The sequence below is a fragment of the Poecilia latipinna genome, unplaced genomic scaffold, assembly GCF_001443285.1.
Source record: "Poecilia latipinna isolate Pla-1442-1.1 unplaced genomic scaffold, P_latipinna-1.0 Scaffold717, whole genome shotgun sequence".
Classification (NCBI taxonomy): Eukaryota; Metazoa; Chordata; class Actinopteri; order Cyprinodontiformes; family Poeciliidae; genus Poecilia; species Poecilia latipinna.
Window position 1 is genome coordinate 230,116 of NW_015113333.1, and position 19,974 is coordinate 250,089.

The 19,974-nt window shown below is 40.6% G+C and overlaps 1 protein-coding gene across 7 annotated transcripts in view; it reads right to left on the reverse strand.

Moving 5' to 3' along the window:
• kif21b (kinesin family member 21B) overlaps positions 1-19,974 on the reverse strand; it is a 61,011-nt gene that overhangs the window by 14,181 nt on the left and 26,856 nt on the right. For 3 of the 7 annotated variants that reach the window (XM_015045261.1, XM_015045256.1, XM_015045257.1), the window contains exons 5-27: positions 19,037-19,171; positions 18,576-18,755; positions 18,366-18,481; positions 18,081-18,276; positions 16,381-16,570; positions 16,199-16,262; positions 15,877-16,107; positions 13,731-13,854; positions 13,516-13,654; positions 13,152-13,340; positions 12,878-13,077; positions 12,682-12,789; positions 12,003-12,319; positions 11,480-11,660; positions 10,845-11,048; positions 10,652-10,753; positions 9,902-10,067; positions 9,059-9,119; positions 8,836-8,884; positions 8,190-8,434; positions 7,103-7,171; positions 6,891-7,001; positions 2,870-2,908 (exon numbers count right to left, since the gene is read on the reverse strand). In XM_015045261.1, coding sequence (XP_014900747.1) covers positions 2,870-2,908; positions 6,891-7,001; positions 7,103-7,171; positions 8,190-8,434; positions 8,836-8,884; positions 9,059-9,119; positions 9,902-10,067; positions 10,652-10,753; positions 10,845-11,048; positions 11,480-11,660; positions 12,003-12,319; positions 12,682-12,789; positions 12,878-13,077; positions 13,152-13,340; positions 13,516-13,654; positions 13,731-13,854; positions 15,877-16,107; positions 16,199-16,262; positions 16,381-16,570; positions 18,081-18,276; positions 18,366-18,481; positions 18,576-18,755; positions 19,037-19,171 — 3,416 coding nt within the window. The remainder of the gene's footprint in view (positions 1-2,869; positions 2,909-6,890; positions 7,002-7,102; positions 7,172-8,189; positions 8,435-8,835; positions 8,885-9,058; positions 9,120-9,901; positions 10,068-10,651; positions 10,754-10,844; positions 11,049-11,479; positions 11,661-12,002; positions 12,320-12,681; positions 12,790-12,877; positions 13,078-13,151; positions 13,341-13,515; positions 13,655-13,730; positions 13,855-15,876; positions 16,108-16,198; positions 16,263-16,380; positions 16,571-18,080; positions 18,277-18,365; positions 18,482-18,575; positions 18,756-19,036; positions 19,172-19,974) is intronic. The other 4 variants (XM_015045262.1, XM_015045259.1, XM_015045258.1 and 1 more) reach the window with 3 other exon arrangements.

Sequence of the window (19,974 nt, forward strand, 5' to 3'; positions counted from 1 at the left end):
AACAATGAACTTGAGATCCTGGAATATCCTTATTGACACATGCAGCACACTGTAGGCTTTTATCCCCAAAAACGGGAGGTAGAGTCTCAGCTCCTCCACAGCTCAGAGAGAGGGCGATGTGGGACATGTAGTTTAGGTGGAAACAAGTTGTCCAGTTAGTAACTTCTCCAGGGATTACAGGGTAAATGTTCAGAGTGAAGTAGAGTAACAAAATGCTTGTCTTGATTTTTTTTTTTACCCCACATTTTAAATCAAATTTCTATCGTAGATTTAAGCAATTTTAAGCTACACTCATTTTACAAGTCCTATTTTCCTACTAAGTTTAGAGGCTGAATGCTGTACATTTCAGCAGATACAGAACATTTTTTGATAGGACTCAAGAAGTGCAGAAAGACAAAGATGCAGTGGCATCACAAAGGAAGGGATCTGGGTTAAAACGATGAATGGACAGCAATGCCTAACTCACCTGCCAGATAGTCTTCTGTGCATAATATTTTTATGGATATGAATTTAAAACCAAACGTATTATAATTTAAAATGATATACTTTCACAAAATTGGTACTTAAAAAAAACAGTGTCAAATAAATATACTGCTGAATAGATTTTCTCCATTATTTATAAACAATACCAAACTAAACTTTTTTAGAAGCACTTCAGTAATAATAATAATAATGATATACATTTTTCCCCACTTACATGCTGTGCAACTAAACTACTTTTATTTGACGAAAGCAGTTTTTTGACGACTTCAATTTGAAAGCTTTCTATCTTGCGTGTTGTTTTCCTCTAAATGACAAGCGGCACTGCTGCCTAATGCAGCACTTCATATCTTACAACAGAGCGACACTACAAAATGACAGAAATAGTTCCGGTTTTATCAGCGTCTGAGGACAGGATATCATGGTCTACTGTGCTATGCACTCGGCGAGAGCTGCTAATGGATGTTGCAGGGCCAAGACCCAAGAGACCAGCACTAATGAAAACATGGAGGGAGATCAGCATGTGCTCTCCGAAGTACAGAGACAAACTGGCAGAAGGAACTTCAGGAAAGTCTTTGCGTGTGTGCTAGAAAAGATCAAAAATAGAAAGTTTCAACATCTGGTTTGTAGATAAACATTCCTGATTTAATGTTGGCTTCTTAATCTAAGTGTCTGGCATCGCATCAAGGACTGTTCGTTTTATTAAGGTGAGCAACATTTTGTTAAAAAGAACATTTAAAAATTTACTACGCGAGAGAAACTTGAATCTCATAACTGAAAGAATAAAGTGACACTGAAGACATTTTGTAAAGTAGTAAACTAAATGCCAAGTCTATTGTTTATACATCTTCTCTTTTACCCCACAATTATTGACATTTTTTAAAACGATGTATAAAAAGCCTTCAGATGAAATTATATTATTGATGTAGCATAATTACACATGGACAATTTTAAATCCAACATTTGAGTATAATTGTAAAGGAATGACCAGCGACACAATTACCGGCACCCTAACAAGCTCTTTAAAAACAACTGGAACAGAAGAATTATTTATTATATTTCTACTTAGTTAGCTGTTCATCAGCGTTTCCAGTAAGCAGGCAGTGACAAAACATTCCTACATTGTCAAGTATTAGAGAGCTGTAGAAAAGAGTGGCATCAAGTCTCCACAATAACGATGGAGAAAAAATAACTCATGCCCTCTGTTAGGTGGAGGATCTATGATGCTGTGGGCCTGATTCCCTTTTACAAGCCCTAGGAACCTTGTTACAATGCATGGCATCATGTATTCAAAGCAAAAACATTAGGATAATTTAATACAAATCTGGTGGAGTTTGTAACTTTTAATAGGATCCCTAGTCAAATCGCCACATGGTACGTAATCAGCATTTTTCCTCTGCCCATCTGGACGATAAGCAGAAGAGAAAACGCAAGAAAGGGAACAGAAGTCTCTTCAGAATCATCAGATATTCCTCTTTTTACCCTCCAACCTTGTTTGAACATATGCAAGGCGTTGATGAGGGAGTAGAAAGCAACATGCAGGTCGGCAGAGTGGATTAGCTGCTGGCGTGTCACGCTGGCTCACTCCATCACTCTACTAGCCTTACCGACCAGGTACTTGTTGGAGGTAATCTACCATGAGACGTCCAAAATGAATGGTGTGAACGCAAGCTTTCTGACTTGTGCCACTTCCACAAGATGTCGGAACTCTTTCGGAGTGGCAGATTATGTTTGTAAAAGCAAACCCTTAGAAACGTCTGGTTTTCAAAATAAAAGCAGGTCATTAGAGTGAATCCAGACTGAAGGCAGCTTTAATGTCTTAGATTTGACGATTAATCTTTTATTTTTTGTACTATTAAAAGATACAGTAATTGAGTTGAGTTTTAAGATGCTGTATGTTGAGGATTTAAGAGATTCATAGTGAAAAGTTAACAGACAGCTGAATAGAAGAGTCCATCCCTTAGTTTTGTTTCAGCTTTTGGACCAACCAAATCAACAGTCATCCTTGAAAAATAATTATATAGTTTATGGAGGGGGGTTTGCTTTTCTACAGTACAGCAAGCTTTGATTTGCTAACCTCAATTTTAAGCCTTTCAGCTAAAAATAAACTAATATTCCTATGAGCCTTTGCAAATACAGGTGTTTTGCCCCTTTATGCCTTTCAACAGTGTGACAAAGAAATGCTGTATGACTCGTACAGGTCTTGCATGGAACCACAGAGAAACACAGCATGGCAAAGACAGGAAAAGCTACCTATAGTTAATGCATGCATTTCACAGTGACTTCAACCATGGAGGACTAAAGGGAGAGGCGAAGGTGAAAACAAGACACCACACAAGTTAACAGGCAAAACGGGAAAAACTGAGAGCGACAGACACGATTCCTCTACCTGAGCACCTCGGAGAGCGAGGAGTCGCTGTCATCTGACCTGGAGGCAGAAGAGGAGCGAGGAGAAGGCGGGAGGTGGGAAGAGGAAAGGGTTAACCACGCTAAGAAAAGACAGAAGGGTTACTGCATGGCAAAGGGTTAAAAAAGGGAGCACAGACTAGTAGAAAGGGGTTCAGACATAAGTGCACAAACAGGCAGGAAAGTTCAGTCAAAAATAAATCTTGTTCAGTGAGAGTATATGCAAGTCACTGAGCAAGCTATATTATTTGACCAATGTCAGTCTCAATCCAGCCACACCAACACTCAACATTAAATGGACCTTTAATTTTTGTTAAACATTACGGGTTAAAAGGTTTGGAAAAGAAAGACGTTTGGAGAAGTACAGTAAATTTACATTCTGGTCAAGAGCTGAGAAGACAAAAATAGAGTCATACAAAAGTGTACACCTAGCAGCCTGTTAGCCTAGCTCATAGCTGGTTAGCTTAGAATGATATCTGTCAACAGCAGCAAAAACTGTCTGGATCAAGTCAAAATGCATGCTAGACTATTTTGGCTTTCAACCTATAATATAAATATGATTCACGAAATCATGTAGTGACTTTAATTGGCCTTTTTCTTTTAGCTAATCAGACCTAAGCAGTGACCAGAAGGTCAAAGCCTCAAAGATCAGACCTGTGAGCCAATTAGTGAATGCGCTATACTTAAATGCTATAGGCCACTAACATCTCTTCAGTATGTTAGCTATATTCAGTTTTAGTGAGGTATTTAAGCACAGGGGGGAAACAACAGATATCCAAAAGAAATGATGTTCTAGACACGTCTATGGCTCATTCAGGCAGCTACAGAGCTAGAGAGGGGGACATTTTCAGCAGATAACCAGAAGGCAGAAAGTATTGACACCAAAAGTGGCCTGATTATCTTTGCTTTTAAACACCGTCATTGGACGTTCTGGATTTGGAAATGTTTGGAAATCTTTTAGTAAGCTTCTGTGTTCTCAAGGGAATATTTATTGAGGTGCCACTGTTTCAGTATTACTGGCCATCTGAAGACCATTTAAAATGCTGACTAAATGATCATTTGATTTTTGTTTTAAATGAGCGGCAGCTCTCTCTCACACGTAATGTGACAAAACATGAGCTTCTAAAATGAATAAGGCTGGAAGAATCGTTTTGAATGCCTTTCTCTTAAAATTCTTAATTTTTCTCAAAGCTAGTTTTCAAAAATTGTCTATAAAACTCTGATTGTTGCGTTTTAGTACCTTGAGGTACTAAAACAAAGATTATCTTTATTTATTCTACACTGATTATAAAAGTTATTCACTAAAGCTAAACTAACTGCTGCCGCCTGTTTGCTTGTGTTTTGTGAACCAACAAGATGGATTAGCGCCGTCAACATTCTCACACATTGCTCTTGAAGAAAGCAAACAGTCGCATCTCCACAAATGTCAAGCTGTCAGTTGAAACAAAATAAAAATTTAAGGGGATTATCAGGAGAAAAAAAAAATAAAAAAAATAGGGCCACTAAGGAGGAAACTCTGATGCCAAGATAGTTTTGCCAAAGGTCGCAGATTAGTTGCTCTTTGACAATGAGGTCAGGGTCACTTTTTAAATTGAATCTTTGCTGACATTTTCAAGACATTAGTACAGAAAACGATATCGGAGGGCAAACAGGGTTAACAGAAAAGGGGTGGGGGGGAACTGCTGAGTTAAGGAAAAACCCAACATCCATGCCACACTCAAAACTCAAACAAGTTCTGTATGGAAAAATGACAACAATGTTGAAAATTATATTCAATCGTCTCATATTTGTCACCTTGTTTTTTTTTTTTTTTTCTAATAAAAGTAAAACAAAAAGTAATCGAAATATTCTGTAGGCATACGTCTGTGTTTTAAAAGATTTTTAACCCCTTACAATTATCCAGCAAAATAAGAAAGAAAATAATTTAATTATTTAGCAATTATCACAGACAAAACCACAAAGTGCTCCTCGTGGTTAAAACATGGATAACTACCGATCAAATGTTAGCTAGGAAAGTATAAATAGTTGAAAAACTTAATTTTGTTTCTACGGTTTTAAGCTAAAAACAAAAAGTACCAGAATTTTGTCTGGCTCTATTTAGTTTTATATAAATTCCACTAAAATTTAGGATTATCCTACTGTAAGCATCTTTTACTGGCCCATGCCTAGTTCTAGGGTGGACGAAGTAGCAGAGCTAAAAATTCACTGCAATTTATCCATTTCTCTCTTTTTATAGCAATTTTCCCCAAAAGCCTTGAAAAATGTGTTGCTTTTTCAAATATAATGTGAATTCTGACTGCATTTGATGATTAAAGCCAAAAGATAAAACAAGAAAACCGTTTCAAATTTGTTTATTTTAGATTCACCAGCTTTTTTGAAACTCGTATAAAAGGCTTGATTCTCGTCTCGTCGGCAAAAAAAAAATACTTAAACATGAATGAGTGATTAGAGAATAAAACTTCTTTTTTTGCATTTTACAAGATGCAAAGGAATGTTTGAACTTGAAAAGATGTGGAAGAGTTTCATTAACACAATTCCTTATTTCTCATCATTTAAGAGGTTTTGTGCTTTAAAAAAAACATTATACATATGTAAACATGCGTTTAATACATGAAGTGGTAGAGTTCAAACGGTTTCAGCAATGGAATAAAAATGATTAACTTGGAATGAAAACACTTTTTGAGCAAAACATTTACACGCCCCACATATAACAAAGACACAAACAGATGGTGTCCTTCCAAATAAATAAAGAAATTCCAAGACTGCCAACAACAACACATGAGAAAGAGAAAAAAATACAGAATTCAATCCATCCTGCTGCATCATGTTGAACAAGAGTATTTTCCTGGGGCAACCTGATGATAAGAGACCTTAAGCATAAACACCCTCCCACGCCGTGTTAACTCAAAATGGCTTCCATCAACAACAGCTGCACGAGCACATGACAAGTGCCATCCCATTTACCTACCCCGGGTCCAGATAATGAGGAGCCACAGGCTCCAGCACACACAAGGTCAGCAGTTATTAATACACACACACACAACACCCTGACTGATTCCTTAAAGCAATCTTGCTAGCAATTAGGGTTCTATAAAGCCAGGATATTCAACGACTTAATAACAGACGGAGAATGAAAAAAAAAAAAAAAACCTGCAAATGCTGGCTGAAATTAACCACTGACATTTGTCAGAGTAGGATGTTGGAATTGATTGTGAGCAGGAAGGGAAGCAAGTCCTCATTTCTGACTGGGCTCTCCTTCAGCTGACATTAGTCCCATAAGACCTCCCCTCAGTTTGATGTAACCAAGTAATTACATTGCAAGAAGTGTCTTTTTACACTTTTACATGTTAACACCGTTAAAGAACTATAGCAGACAACTTCAAAACTACTGCAAAATGCAGATTTTGGGACGGTTCCATTTACATTTTCAATTTCAATTCATTCAATTTTTTTGCCATAATCTTGTTTAAAAAAAAGAAAAGAAAAGAAAAGAAAAGTGACTTGAAAATGCATAAATTCCCGTTATATTTTCTCAAATTTTGTTACTTTACAACCATAAACTTAAATGTATTTTATTGATGTTTATGGAACACAATAAACATCAATTATTTAAAAATAAAAAAATAAAAAAATAGGATACGTGACTTGCAAAAATACAACAATAACATTAACCTGTTCTCCCACAATATTTTCAGCATTGCAAAATTCAGCTGATCTGATTTTTGCAGCATCTTATGGCCTTTCCAACATAGCTTTCTGGACTTTCTGAAACACTTAACACTAATGGAAGAAAATAAAGTGTGGAAGTGGGATTCAGTTCTACATTGCTCTCCGAAGGCAATGCATTTAATGCATCTATAAAGCCTGACAACACAGAGGTGAAGAAGAAGAAGGAGAAGGAGAAGAAAGAAATGACTTGGAGGGCAACTGAACTGAGCAGATGAGAATATGGGTGCAAAAAGTGCACAGCGTCTGTTTGGGTCTCTCTGCAGGACAGTACTCACTTGTCCAGAGCAGAACCTTGCGCTTGGTTGCTGGTCAGTCTGGAGAAGACGTTGCGATCATTCCTTGTCCTTAGAGGAGGTGAGGAGGGGGGAGTGTAGACATCAGTGGGCCTGATGAGGAATTAAAGAAATAATAACATCAGTGAAAACAGTTGAGCTAAATTACATTACTCAGTAATGCGGTCTCCATCCGATCTTGAAATGGCGCGTACCTGTACGAACGGTCGTAAGATTTCCTTCTTGTAATGGGGGAAGTGTCATAACCTCGAGACTGCCTGGGGCTGAGATACAACAGAAAAAAACCTGAGCTTCTGGCGAGACATGAAATGGATAAAATATAAGACGCCATTTCAGTCAGTGTGCGTTTTCTAAATCAGGAAGTTAAAAATCAAACCGCAGCTTGAATCCGATGACTTTCAGTTTAAGTCGCCAGTCCAAAAAAAAAAAAAAACTCAAAAATGTGAGATTTTCTTGTCGGTGAACCCAATATACTTAAACACAACCACACCCTGCTGATTACCATCTTCAAAATAGAAACTGTTGTTGGGCAAAGAAGTCTTAAGGTTAACCACTATCAATATAAGAGATGTGTTTGGAAATTAAGTGAGACGGCGCTCAACCGCTGTAAGAAGTTGGTTGCAAGAAAACTGTACTTTCTTCAACATATCAAGATGTGCATGACCATCTGGACATTCTTAGGCTATCATCTTTATGATCATCTGTGATGCAGAGCTAAGAAGCAACATGTGGATGGAGATTTTGAGAACTCAAAGTATGAGTTAAAGTTGGCAGAAAAAGAACAAATGCTGGTGGCGAGTGGTGAAACTGGGAATGACATCTAACTTAACTCTACTCCAGTTGCTCAAAAACCAGTCAGATTTGTTCCCTGACATAATCCGTGTACTGCATACTAGCAAACATCATAGCAACATCGTCAGTAAAGGAAGTTGCAAAGAATTGTGACAGTAAATAGCAAAAACTACAAATAAACATTAGATACCAAGTATGGATCATGAGTTAACCACTCACAAGCAGAAGAATAGAAACAATGTTTTGGAATGCTTGTTTTTTCACATTTTCTTACAGAACTCAGTATTTGCAGCACAAAGATTTACAAACAAGATTTAAAAAATCTGCCACAAAATTCTGGTTGGGGTATCTGAACAAAAAAAGGTCTGTAGTCTTTAAGACGTTCACTCCACCTGAACCCTGAGAGTAATTTCAAACATTCATCTAGTCTGTTCCTGTCACCCCTAAGATTAACAATTCATCATCACAGTTTACTTCTCCATGACTTACAAAGTGTGCCCTCTGACAGGAAGGCTGATTGTACGGGACGCTCGTTCCCTGTGAAAAGGGTCCCGGAGGGGCACGCTCAGTGCCAGACTTCCTGGGACGAGACCCAAGCCGTCCTCCTGGATGTCTGTGAGTGACGCCAGGGACTTGGTGATGTGCTGCTGCTTGCTGCTTGATGAGGGATCCAGGATGGGGCCGAGGTACTCCGCCGACACCGCCTTCATCTGGGCCGAGAGGCGAGGCTCCATCTGGGTGAGTCAAGTGAAGCCGTTGTGTTACAAAGAACCAGAAAAAGCCAGGGTGGACTGAGAAAGGAGGGCAGTGGGATGACGAAATATCAAAAGATATAATACAATAATGAACGCCAAGAATGATTCCAGTGCATGTTTTGGTGAGGAAATGAGTGAAGACAAGGAAGCATAAGCTGCTTAGCAAACAAATATTAATGTTGAATAAAAACAAGAGACACCAAAGTCTAAAAAGGACCAACATAGAAGATCTGCGTCAACTCTAATGGTTTTCTGCCATCGAGGTTTAAGTGTTTGCTTCTACTGCCTCCCTGTGGTGACAAGCAGTGGAAGCAGACAGACAAAAACCTCGAGCACCAACACAAAGTGATATTGTTCTTCTATATAAAGATTTTTTTTACCTTTATTTTGAAGTCATCCTGGCTGTTGGATTCCTTCATCTGTGACACACTAAAAGAATCACAGAAAGGTGAGACAATATAAGCAGATGTTGCATAACTTTTACAGATGATTTAATGCATTTTTCCATATTAAGACAAAAACAATCAATACCAGAAAATGTGAGCAGTGTGCTTTCAGATTTTTAGATGACGAGGAAGTAAGATGGAGATGCTGACCACTCACCTGCTGTCAGAGGCTTGGCTGAACTCAGAGGGCTCCTCGTCCGTGCTGGCGTAACCATTTTCTGAAAACAAACAAAGCACAAAACCCAAAAGCTCACAGTAAGGATTTATAACCTAAACGTGCATTAAACATCTTTATCTCTACCCTATCTGCTGAGTTCCTTGGTCGTCATGATGCCGTTTGTTAACTCTGAGGCATTCATAGAACAGCTGGATTTATTATTCAATTAGACTACACACAGGAGAAGTCTTCAATAATGAAGTGCCTGAAGGTGGTTGCATTGGATTTTATTTAGGTTCATCAGAGCAAAGTCATCTAAATACAAATGCATGTTAGAGATATTTTTTACATTTTTATTTCCGTAAAATGTATGTATGGTAAAATGTATGGTTTGAGTTGCCTTGTTAATTTTGATAAAACATCAAAATTCGATGTAGAGACGTAGCAAAATGTTAAGAATTCATCTTAAGCTTTAGGCCACTAATGCATTTTTTAATTTGTGGTTTGTCTACATTAAACAATTTTGGGGTGAAAGGCGGTGCGGGGTTTGACCGATGGTGATTTTTTTTTAGACACATTCCTGAGCTTCACAACCAAAGTTTCAAGAGAAGGATGGATCAGCGAGTAAATCCAAATATTTAGTGGTTGGCGATCTAAACTAAACATTTTGAACACAACAAATCTTAGAGTAACGCCTTAACTGTTCCTAAAATGATAAGGAGGATAAATAAAGCAATCCAAACTCAATAAAAAAAATATGTGACTTTTCCCTCATTTTATTCAGTTTATTTTTCTTCTTGCATTCAAAAGCAATAAATAAATAAATAAATAAAATCCTCTCACCTTGCTGGACGTTGTGGATGAGAGCCTGGAGCTCAGGGATGCACTCTGCCTTTTCTCGCAGCGCGTCGAGGATCATGTGATTGTGAGACGAGCCGATCACATCGGTCTGCCTCAGCTGACCCTCGAGCAGTCGGATCTGCGCCTCCCTCTGAGCCACCTGCAAGCTCTACACACAATCACACAAGCAGAGAGAGAGAAGATGTAAATTTGATTTAACAACTTTCATTTGAATGTTTTAATTGGGGTTAAACTTTTCAAACTTTCTCCAAAGGGTACAGACTGAAATGTAGAACTTTATCATTTGTGTGGAGCCTTTCTTTCTCAGATATGACCAATCATTATAATCAGCAGCTAAAAAACAAAAGCACTGAAGGTTTTAAGGAAGTAAATCAGTGCCAGGGTCATGGAGATTTTGTCCAGCACTTTTCTTGCAGGAGAATATCTGTCTTTCAAAATAATCCTATATAGAAAACTTGGAAATACAACTTTAACCTTAATTATCAATAAAGAATACAACTTTTTATATTTTTCAAACATCCGATAAAACTGAACCATAGCTGAAAATTTAGCAATACAACTGTGTAACATTAACTTTTAATATTCAAGTACGAAACTTTGCTGTAGCACAAAGAGACACCACTAGATGACATGCAAAGTTACAACCGCAACATGCAACACAGGCAACTATAAAAAGGTTTAGGAATCGGTTCACTTGTCTTTGTGCTTCCGCTCTGCTGCATGTTAACTCACCTTATCAATGGACGCCTTCAGGAAGTGATCCAGCAGGTGGCGTGCTTCAGCCAGGGAACAGGAGCTGATCACCACCGAGGTATCCACCGAGTCCAGTTCATCCTGATTAAAAACAATGAAAAATCACATCACAACACAACACAACACAACACACACACGCAGAGATGTGTTTTCATGTAATTATGTTTCTTACCTTGGTCTCCTCTATCTGCACGATGGTGGCCTGGCAGTCAGACAGACTGTCATTGATGTAGTCTATGTTGGCATTCAGCACCTCGATCTCCTCGTTAACTTCCTGAAGGAGGCGGTCCTCGGCCTCTGGCCCCTCGCCGTCGGCCATCAGCACCTCCCTTTTATGCGAGAGAGCTTCCTGCTGCATTGTCAGCTCTTCTCGCTTCTGACTCATCAAAAACACAAACAGTGCAAGTAATTAGAAATTAGTCCTAATTAGCTAAAACAATAAAAGCAGTTTGAGTTTGCTTCACATCCATTTTTCATTTGGCCTGACAAAATACTTAAACACCTCTGTTGGCTTTAGTCTTAAGGTGTTGCTATTTACAGTGACCACAGCAGAGAGCTGCTTTTATTCACACACTTTAACATGTCAGAAGAAGAGGAACAAAGGTCCTCGCAGTGCTTTCAGTTCTTATCTACTGACATGAATGAGTCAAAACAGCTGCCATCACTTTCATTTTCAATCTGATTCCTAATTTCTGACGACAGCTCATCTCATCCGGTGGCATGCAACGAGATAACTCCAAAAAAAGAAAGAGAAAAAAAATAAATCCCCTTTTTCTAGACACATTAAAACTCCTCTCCTTCCCAAACCTTGATAAGGCGATCCATGTCCGCTTCCACGTTGGAGATGGTCATTCTCTGCATGACAATGTCCATGATGCGACGCTCGAGGGTTTGCCACTTTAGACGGGCGGACTTGGAGAAGCTGTTGGCTCTGCCTGCAGGTGCGGTGCTGCCCAGGCCTGCTGGCTTCCTCTGCAGCTTCTTCCTGCTGTTGCAAGGTTATAATGAAGAAAAACACCCCCAAATGATGAAACTGCCTTGTTTCTAAGTAGGCTACGTATTGAATCTCACTGCATTGTCTTCAGTGGCATCAGATCTAAGGGGTCTGAAAACATGAGAACCACACGTTTCGGTGTTTTTATTCATAAAACTGCTGTATTTACGTTTTTAAATAAACTTCAACTTCACAATAGCACTACTTGGCCCAATGCATACACTCTGCATTGTAGCGAGACAGAAAGTGGAAAGGTTGAACAGGGAGGGGAGATGAATGCTGCTGCACTGCATAGATTCAGCCCCATTTATGCAACAAGACAAGACGACTACTTACCTAATCACCCGCGTTCCATCCATGCTCCCCTCGCTCTCCGCCATGTATCCATATGCGTTGTTCTTGTTGTTCCACTGGCGCACCAGCCCACTCACGGTCCTCGCAGTCTCTGCCTCGGAGCCGCTTGCCATTGTGCTGGCCGACAAATCCGCTCCTGAGTCCGTAACTGGAGGCGTCTGGTTCCAGCGGGCGACTCGACCTGCCACACGGTCCGACATGGGCTTGGCCATGCGCCGCAGGGCCGTCACTTCCTGGGTCTTCCTGCGCAGCACCAGCTCCTGCTGCCTCTTTTGAGACTCCAGCGCCCGAATCTGGTACTGAGTAACACAAGCCTCAGCATCATTTAGAGTTCATAGACGGCTTTTTTTTCCTTTTGTTTAAATTGTATTTGTGTTTACTTTTCACACAAGTTCACAAAGTTACTGATCAAGAAGGGATTTAAGACTTAAGATGAAGCGCTAAATAAAAGGATTAGGAGCGAGGCCTACGGCATCACTGTGTACGGTTTCATGCTCCTAAGAAGCAAACAGAACCAAAAGGGGAAGGTAATATTTTTAGAATATGTGCTAATGTGAGGGACAAAATGCAGACTGATAACTACAACCCAGTGAAGCTGATCCACGTCCTCAAGAGAGGACACAAATATACCCGCACACACAATCTTTAAAAGCTTCCTCACCTCCTGTCGCCGCTGCTCCTTCTTAAGCTGAGCAATCTCTCGATTCCTCTTCGCCTCCACCATCCTCCTCCTCTGTTGCTCCTCTTTCATTTGCTTCATCAGCACCACCTGCAAACAGCCGGGAGGGCGGCCAACTCAAATAAATTCCTTTACCCTTACCATTCTGCCAGAATAATTCTTCCCGCCGCCCCCTTACCTTCGCTTTCTTCATCTCGTTGACCTCAGTTTGGAGCTTCTTCAGTTCCCGCTCGTACCTCCCCTGGTTTTTGAGCAGACGTGCGTGCTCCTTCTGCGCCGCCTGCAGCTTCAGCAGATCACGGTTCATTTCTTTGAGGCGCTTCTCGTACTCCTGCCTGATCTTGCTGGCCTTCTCCTCGGTGTAGTTTTCCATGGACACTGCGTAGGCAAGCAACAACGTTGAAGAGGCGCTCCGAAGGGTTATTAATTGAGGATTACCGAGCCGCACTGACTGAGGTTCTGCAGCACGCGGTCTCTCTCCAGCTGCGTGTCTCTGATCTTGTTCTGCAGCAGGATGAGCTTCTCCTCGTACTGCAGCTTTAGCATCAGCAGCCGCCGCTGGCTGTTTTCCAGCTCGTCGATCAGCTTCTGCTTGATCTCGATTTCACAGGTCAGGTCGGCAAGATCTGCCTGGAAGTTGGCTGCAAGTTGGGAGGTTTGAGAAATTATTGGAACTCCAGACTAATTAAGCGCCGGATGCCCAGTTTGAAAACAGCCATCGGTCAAAACAACGAGTCCGAACTGACGTGTTAAATACCGAACTATTAAAATGTCTTCATTGTGTGTGTAAGTGCTAAACGTGGAGTCTGCCGTTACCTTTCTCATCCGAGTCAGAATCTGAATCCACCAGGCTCTCGTCACTGTCAAAATCGTCCTCTTCCTCCCTGCCCTCCTCCTCATCTTCGCCTTCATCCTCCTCACAGCCACTCTCCTCCTGCAGCGGAGACATGATATCCTACGGAGACAAACACTTTGGTTAAGATGTTGTTCTGCCTGCATGGCGACGACATGGCAAAGCACGAAGACCTCACCTCGGTGCAGTTGTCATCTGAATCGATCTCCCCATTCTGTCCATTTTCGCCGCTCCGCCGGTTCTCCCCGATTTCCTGAGTGTGCAGCTTTACTCGTTTCTTGAGGCCTTTCTCCAACTCTGGGCTGCAGGAGGTAGAAAAGTGTTTTTGGGTAACAGCTTTTTATAAAATAAACACATATACAACATCCATCAATTATTTTAGTAATCTATTAATCCATCAATTATTCTGACGATTAATCGGCTAAAAATTTGAGACATTCAACAGATTTTTCATTTAACCACTACGGTCTTTCTTGTACAATATTAGAAATAAATGAAAAGTTGCAAATAAACAAATAACTTAATTGCTTTTTCAAATAAGAAAAACAAACATTTTGTTGTCTAAAATGCAACAACAAGATTAATTTTGGCTAATTTGAACAAGGTGAAGCTAAAATTAGGCCACTTGAGGAGTTTTGGGTGAAACACATTTTCAGACAAATGCATTTTCAATGCAAAATGCCAAATGTATGTACATTTCGTAGAGCTTTGTCTCAATTACTGCTCTGAATATGTTGCTTTTCAGCAAATCACCTTTGCCTTACTTAGTCTGTATATTCCAGTTATCGAATAATCAATCAGTTGACAATTATTTCCGTAATCGATGTATCACGATTAATCGATTAATCGTTTCAGCCCTAATAATATCATTAATGTACTTTGATCACCCTGCGTGATTGCTGATCCTAAAATGCTTGCTTTATGCTCCAGCAACATTTGCAACACTGGCATTTTTCTTTTTTTGCAAGGAGAAAATGAGTCTTCTAATGTAATTGCCATTGTCCATTAAAGTACATCAACTTTTATCCTTCCCATTAGGTTCTTAAGTTTTATTACTTGCTTTATTTTCCCCTTTGCTCCTACTTTTACAGAATTTATCACCAATTCCATCTGCCACCACTTCTATGCAATTAGTCTGCTAGATTCCAACTCATGTCTCTTATGACCCCGTGGCTAACTGTGTGAAACCTTTTAGTGTCCCTGCCAGCATTACAGCCTAGCACTGATAGCACTCCAACTCTCCCAAAGTCCCAGAGTCATAATTGACTTGGATGAATCCCTTAAAGAGAAAGTGAGGCAAGGAGAGCATGTTTGCAGAGAATATTAATCCCTTTCAGCATAAAACAAATTCAGCACAGGTGCATCGCCGCAGGATAAGCAGGAGAAATTGGGAAACTGCTTTACATAAAGTTGAGGTGTTTGAAGACACCGTTTCACATTCAGTTTTAGAAGGGTTCTACTTAAGTTTGGATTTTCCACGTGTTAGTTTCTGTAAGGTCCAGCCTCTTCATCTGGGCTGGTGAGACAAAGTATAAATCCTTCATTTGCCAGTGGCATTACGGAGAATTTTTACCGTTTCAACTTCCCTAAAAAGAGACTTTTCTGTGAAACTCCAGAGAGATTGAGTTCTTTTATCAACATTTGTTCCCCTCCATGGTCCCGGCGGGTTTGCCGTCTCTCAGAATAACCGACGTAGAGCTCAAGATAAAGAGCTCAGCCGTCGTCTCTCCCACCTGATAGCTGAGAGCCTGAGATCCAGTGAGGAAGTGGCTGGCATTTACAATCAAACAAGGAAAATGATGCGTTACTCTGCAGATCTAGAACTGGATAAGAATGAATGTGGAAGAGAGAAGTTCAAACTTTTCCTCTATTTTACCTCTTAGGTCTCTTAGGCTTTTCTTATACGGATTAGTGAAAATCAGAGGAAGTCGGACTAACAGCACAAGCTTAATCAGATTGCTGAGCACCCGCTCGTTATTTTAGACACCATTTTGTTGTTATTAGAAGTAGGTTGTTTTGTTGCCTGTATTGTTAACCATTAAACATGTTTAGATGCTGGTTTAATAAGCAAAATACAGCAGTACAATTAGATTTTATCAGTAACTTGTTTTTTTTAGCTGACATGTGTATATAGGAACTAAAATTAAACTCCAGATCTTTTTTTAATTAATGGTAATCATGCTTCACCACGCTATAGCATAATTTTGAGCTAACTGCAAATCTCCACATCTATTTACAGGAATCTTCAGTCTGTGTAGTTTGGGAAAGGCAAAACAAACTGTAGTCAGTTTGAAATTTTGACTTAAAAGTCTCCGTTCCTTCACCTCAGCCTTCTCTGCCGCCTTTCCTTCTTCTTCAGCCGCTCGATGTCCAACTTGGCGCGCCGCAGAACATCCGTCATTTCAGCCTCCATGGACATGGATATAGGGGAGGAGCCAGGGGGATGGCCGGGGGCGGGGCTTAGACCAGAGGCTGGAAACGAGGAACGAGAGGAGAGCCGGGCCACCTGTCGTCGTAGCGACTCGTTCATGGCCTCGCTCTCAAGGAGTTTGGATCTAGCAGGGCAAGAAGAGCGGGAAGGATTATTGATATTCACGCTCGTACATCTCCTCTCAACTCCGGGGAAGCTTGCAGTTAAGCTCCTACCTGAGTTCTTCAACTTCTCGGATATAGTTCTGTATTAGCGTTCCAATCTCCTCATTGCCTTCGCCTTGCAAGTAGAAATAAAGTCAGCTTTGTTAGATTGTTTTTAACCAGTAAACATATAAAGGAGCTTTGAAAGTGTAAGAGACGGAGCTCAGGTGTAGAGCATCTCTGCATTCACATACTTGACTTGGTGAGCAGAGTGCTGACCTCATTGGCCAGCAGATGCGTCACCCGTGTGTTGAGATGATCGATGGTCTCCTGCATGGCCTTTACTCTCAGGCGCATCGAGTCGTTTTCTCTCTGCAGCATGGCGTTCTCCTGGTACAGGTCGCTGTAGCCTTCAGCCCCATCCTCACCTGCCACACGCTTACCCTGCATGGAAGCAAACGAAAACATGGCAGTGAATAAAAACAAAATCGGTCTTCGGTAGAATAGCAGTCAGAGCTGGAAAAAAAAACAAAAAAAAAAAAACACTGTTGCTCGACATCCCAAACGAACACTGCGCCATTGTTCAGAATGAGTGCAATCGTCTGTGGCTCATCAAGGAGTCATTGTTGGGTTTGGGGGAAAAAAAAAAAAAAAAATCAGTTGTTTATGTCTCAAACAGAGAGCCAGTATCTGGTCACAACTCGCACCGCAGTCTATTACTAGACTACAGTCACATCGCATCCCTTACCACTTAGAGGTCAGCTTGCAGTTTCTTCCCTTTGGTAACCATGGTAACTTCAGGCTAAACAACTGCTTGTCTGTTTCAGTCACACAGGTCAAAGCTGAAGAAAAGTAGCCCCTACCTAAATGCTCTTTGATATTATTATGCATATCATACTTCTACATTTGTGGTCCTTGACTGCATTCAGAACAAATCGTCGCTATGTTACATTGTGACCTCTTGTAGTTTGTAACTTTCTTCATGGAAATGTTGGTATTTTCATATTTCTGTCACCTAAAACAACACACTCTAATATGCTTTAATGGGTCTTTATTTTGTGTCAGACTTATCAGAGTGTGGTGTGAATTTATCTCATTTGTTGAGCTCAGCTGTGTGTAATATAATATAATCTCAGTATAAATCCAGGTTTCTCAGAGAACCTTAGTGGGGGGAAAAATTTTAAGATGGATGGAGAAAAATGTTAAAGCCTGCAAAACAGCTTGACATTGGGGTAAAGGTTCATATTTTAGCAGGACAACAGCCCTGACAATAAAACTAGAGAGACAACAGAACGCAACGGATCAAACTATATTCGTGCATTAGAAGTCAGTCAAAGTCCAGAACCAAGTCAAAAGCAGAGTCTGTGCCAAGAAGTGAAAATTGGTGTTCACAGATGTGCTCCTTCTAATCTGAAAGAGCTTGATCTATTTTTGCAAAGAACAGTCATAAATTTCAATTTATATACAGAAGAGACATCACAGAGCCCGAGCCAAAAGCCTTCCTGCTGTAAATGTAGTGAAATGTGTTTCAATTGACATGGGGAGTTCATTGATGCACACACCACACTTTAGGTCATGATTTGAAAATATGTCAAGTTATGCATCCTTTTATTCCAAATGCTGAGAAGTTCAGTTGATATTAATATTAAATGTGTGGTTTTGTTGTTGTTGTTTTTTTATTAATATGTTACTCAGCTTAACCACAATGTTCTTGTTTCATTTTCTTATTATGTCCAGTTAGTATCCTCACTTTCATTCATCTTGCCACCTCCTTTGCTCTCTTTTTAGTATCAGTCAGACTGACGAGGCGTTATCACGTCTTATTCAACCTGCCACTTTCCATTTCGATCTTCTTCCCACTTCTGCTTAATCCAAAAAGGCTTCTTGTATTTCTCTTTCTACCCATCACCTCCTTCTCCCCCCTCTGGCCCCCAACCTAACGTCCATCACTCACCGCCTTGTACTCCATCAGCTCCATCTGGAGTCGGGCCACCTCCGCACGCAGGGCGTTGATCTGCTGGCTGGTCTTGTCTTGGTTCACCACCACCTTGTTCTTGATGTTTCGGGCACGGTTGGCGTACTTCAGTGTGTTCAGCGTCTCCATGAAGTCCCGGTCCGACGGGCTGACGCAGGCGATCATGACTGTGCGGCTAAAGAGGATGATCAAGCAGCTCAGTTCATTTCATTCATATCTCATAAATGAGAGTCTTTCTTACATTTGAAGACACAGTTTGAGTACCTGTTGCCTCCCAGCGAGTCTTGCAACAGTCGGGTAAGTTTGGAGTCTCTGTACGGGACGTGTCCGGCTTTCTTAGTCTGATCACCTAAAGCGCTGATCACATTTCCAAGAGCCAGCTAACACAGAGAGGAGAAGATCCCAAGCAGCATTTAAACAGAGCAAAATGTTTACACGCACTGATGATCCAATCTTATTTTGTCTCTGACCCACCAGTCCACAGTTAATAGAGATTCCCTCTCGGGCCCTTTCTCCAGTGGCCCCCGTGCGTTTGAGCCTTTCTGAGCCGGCCAGGTCCACGAAGTGAAACTTGGCCATCAGGGTCTCGTACTCCGGCTGGGCGATGGGGGAGGAGTCTACGCCGTTCACTTCGCCATTCTCTTCTCCTCCATTCTGCTCCAAGAGGCAAGCATCTTACTTCAAAACTGGTAACTCTTTCACCAGCTTGCATGCTCCTTACAATTATGTTTTATTCAGTTATATATGAAAACACACTTCATTTATCTATGCTGTTTTTGTCTTCTCAGTCTGCCCAGTCTCATTTAGAGAAACGCTGAAACTGATAAACACCTTGAGCTGGACCTCCTAATTATGCTTTTTTGAAAATGTTTGACTAATTTCTCTTTCATATTTAAGGCTCTCTCTACATCTCTACTCCAAACCTCCAGTCTCACCATTTGCTGCTGCTGAAAGACTCTCATCTGACAGAGATGGATGGTGAAGATGGCATGTGAGCGGGAGCTTTGTGCGTTCATCTGTGTGCTGGCTGTGGTACGGGACAGAGCCCCGAGCTTCAGGCACTGCAGCAGCTGCAAAACACACCAAACATACAGGACATCTGCAGACTTTTCATTTCAAATTGGAAGAGAAAATTGCTAAAGCAGACATAATTTGGAAAAGAAAATCTAATTTTACGCTAATGTTTATCATCATTGCCAAGAGGAATTCAAAACCTTGCACACTTATTTAATCATTTAGAAAAAAAAAATAAAAAAATCGTTATCTGGCCGACTCCCAACTCAAACCCATCTCTGCTCATTTGAATATCTGTCAACCATGTTTTTTTCCCCTCCTGGTGCTTCCTCTCCTAACTTTTTAATCATCCTGCCTCCATCTGTCTTCCTCGCTCCTTCATTGCCACATTCGCTCCCCCTCAACCTGTTTTGCTGTTTTAAGTCTTTTGTCACAAAAGGAAAATCCATTTCTCTTCAAGTGTCTTTAAATAGAACATATTTTTTGGTAAATTAAAGCCCAGGTGAGCTGAAACAAATAAGGCTATCATTCGTCTCTATTCAGCACTCTGGATAATGATTGCGATGCAGACTGGATCAGCAAATCATGACAAGGCCATTCGATTCCTGTGATCGTTCTGCAAAATCACCATCTGCCCTCTTTGTCATTGTGTTTAACAAATATCAGTCAATAAAATAATATCTGAAGTCTTTTCCCCACACAATCACTGACTACTACTGGCACGGTACCATTGTGGAACTGATTTATTTTTTTTTTTTTTTTACTTTTTATTTTCAATTGAAGAATAAAGTCATGATTTTGTACTTTGCAAAGGTGCTGTAGAGTTTCCAAAAATACGTGAAATAATTTACATTTTAGA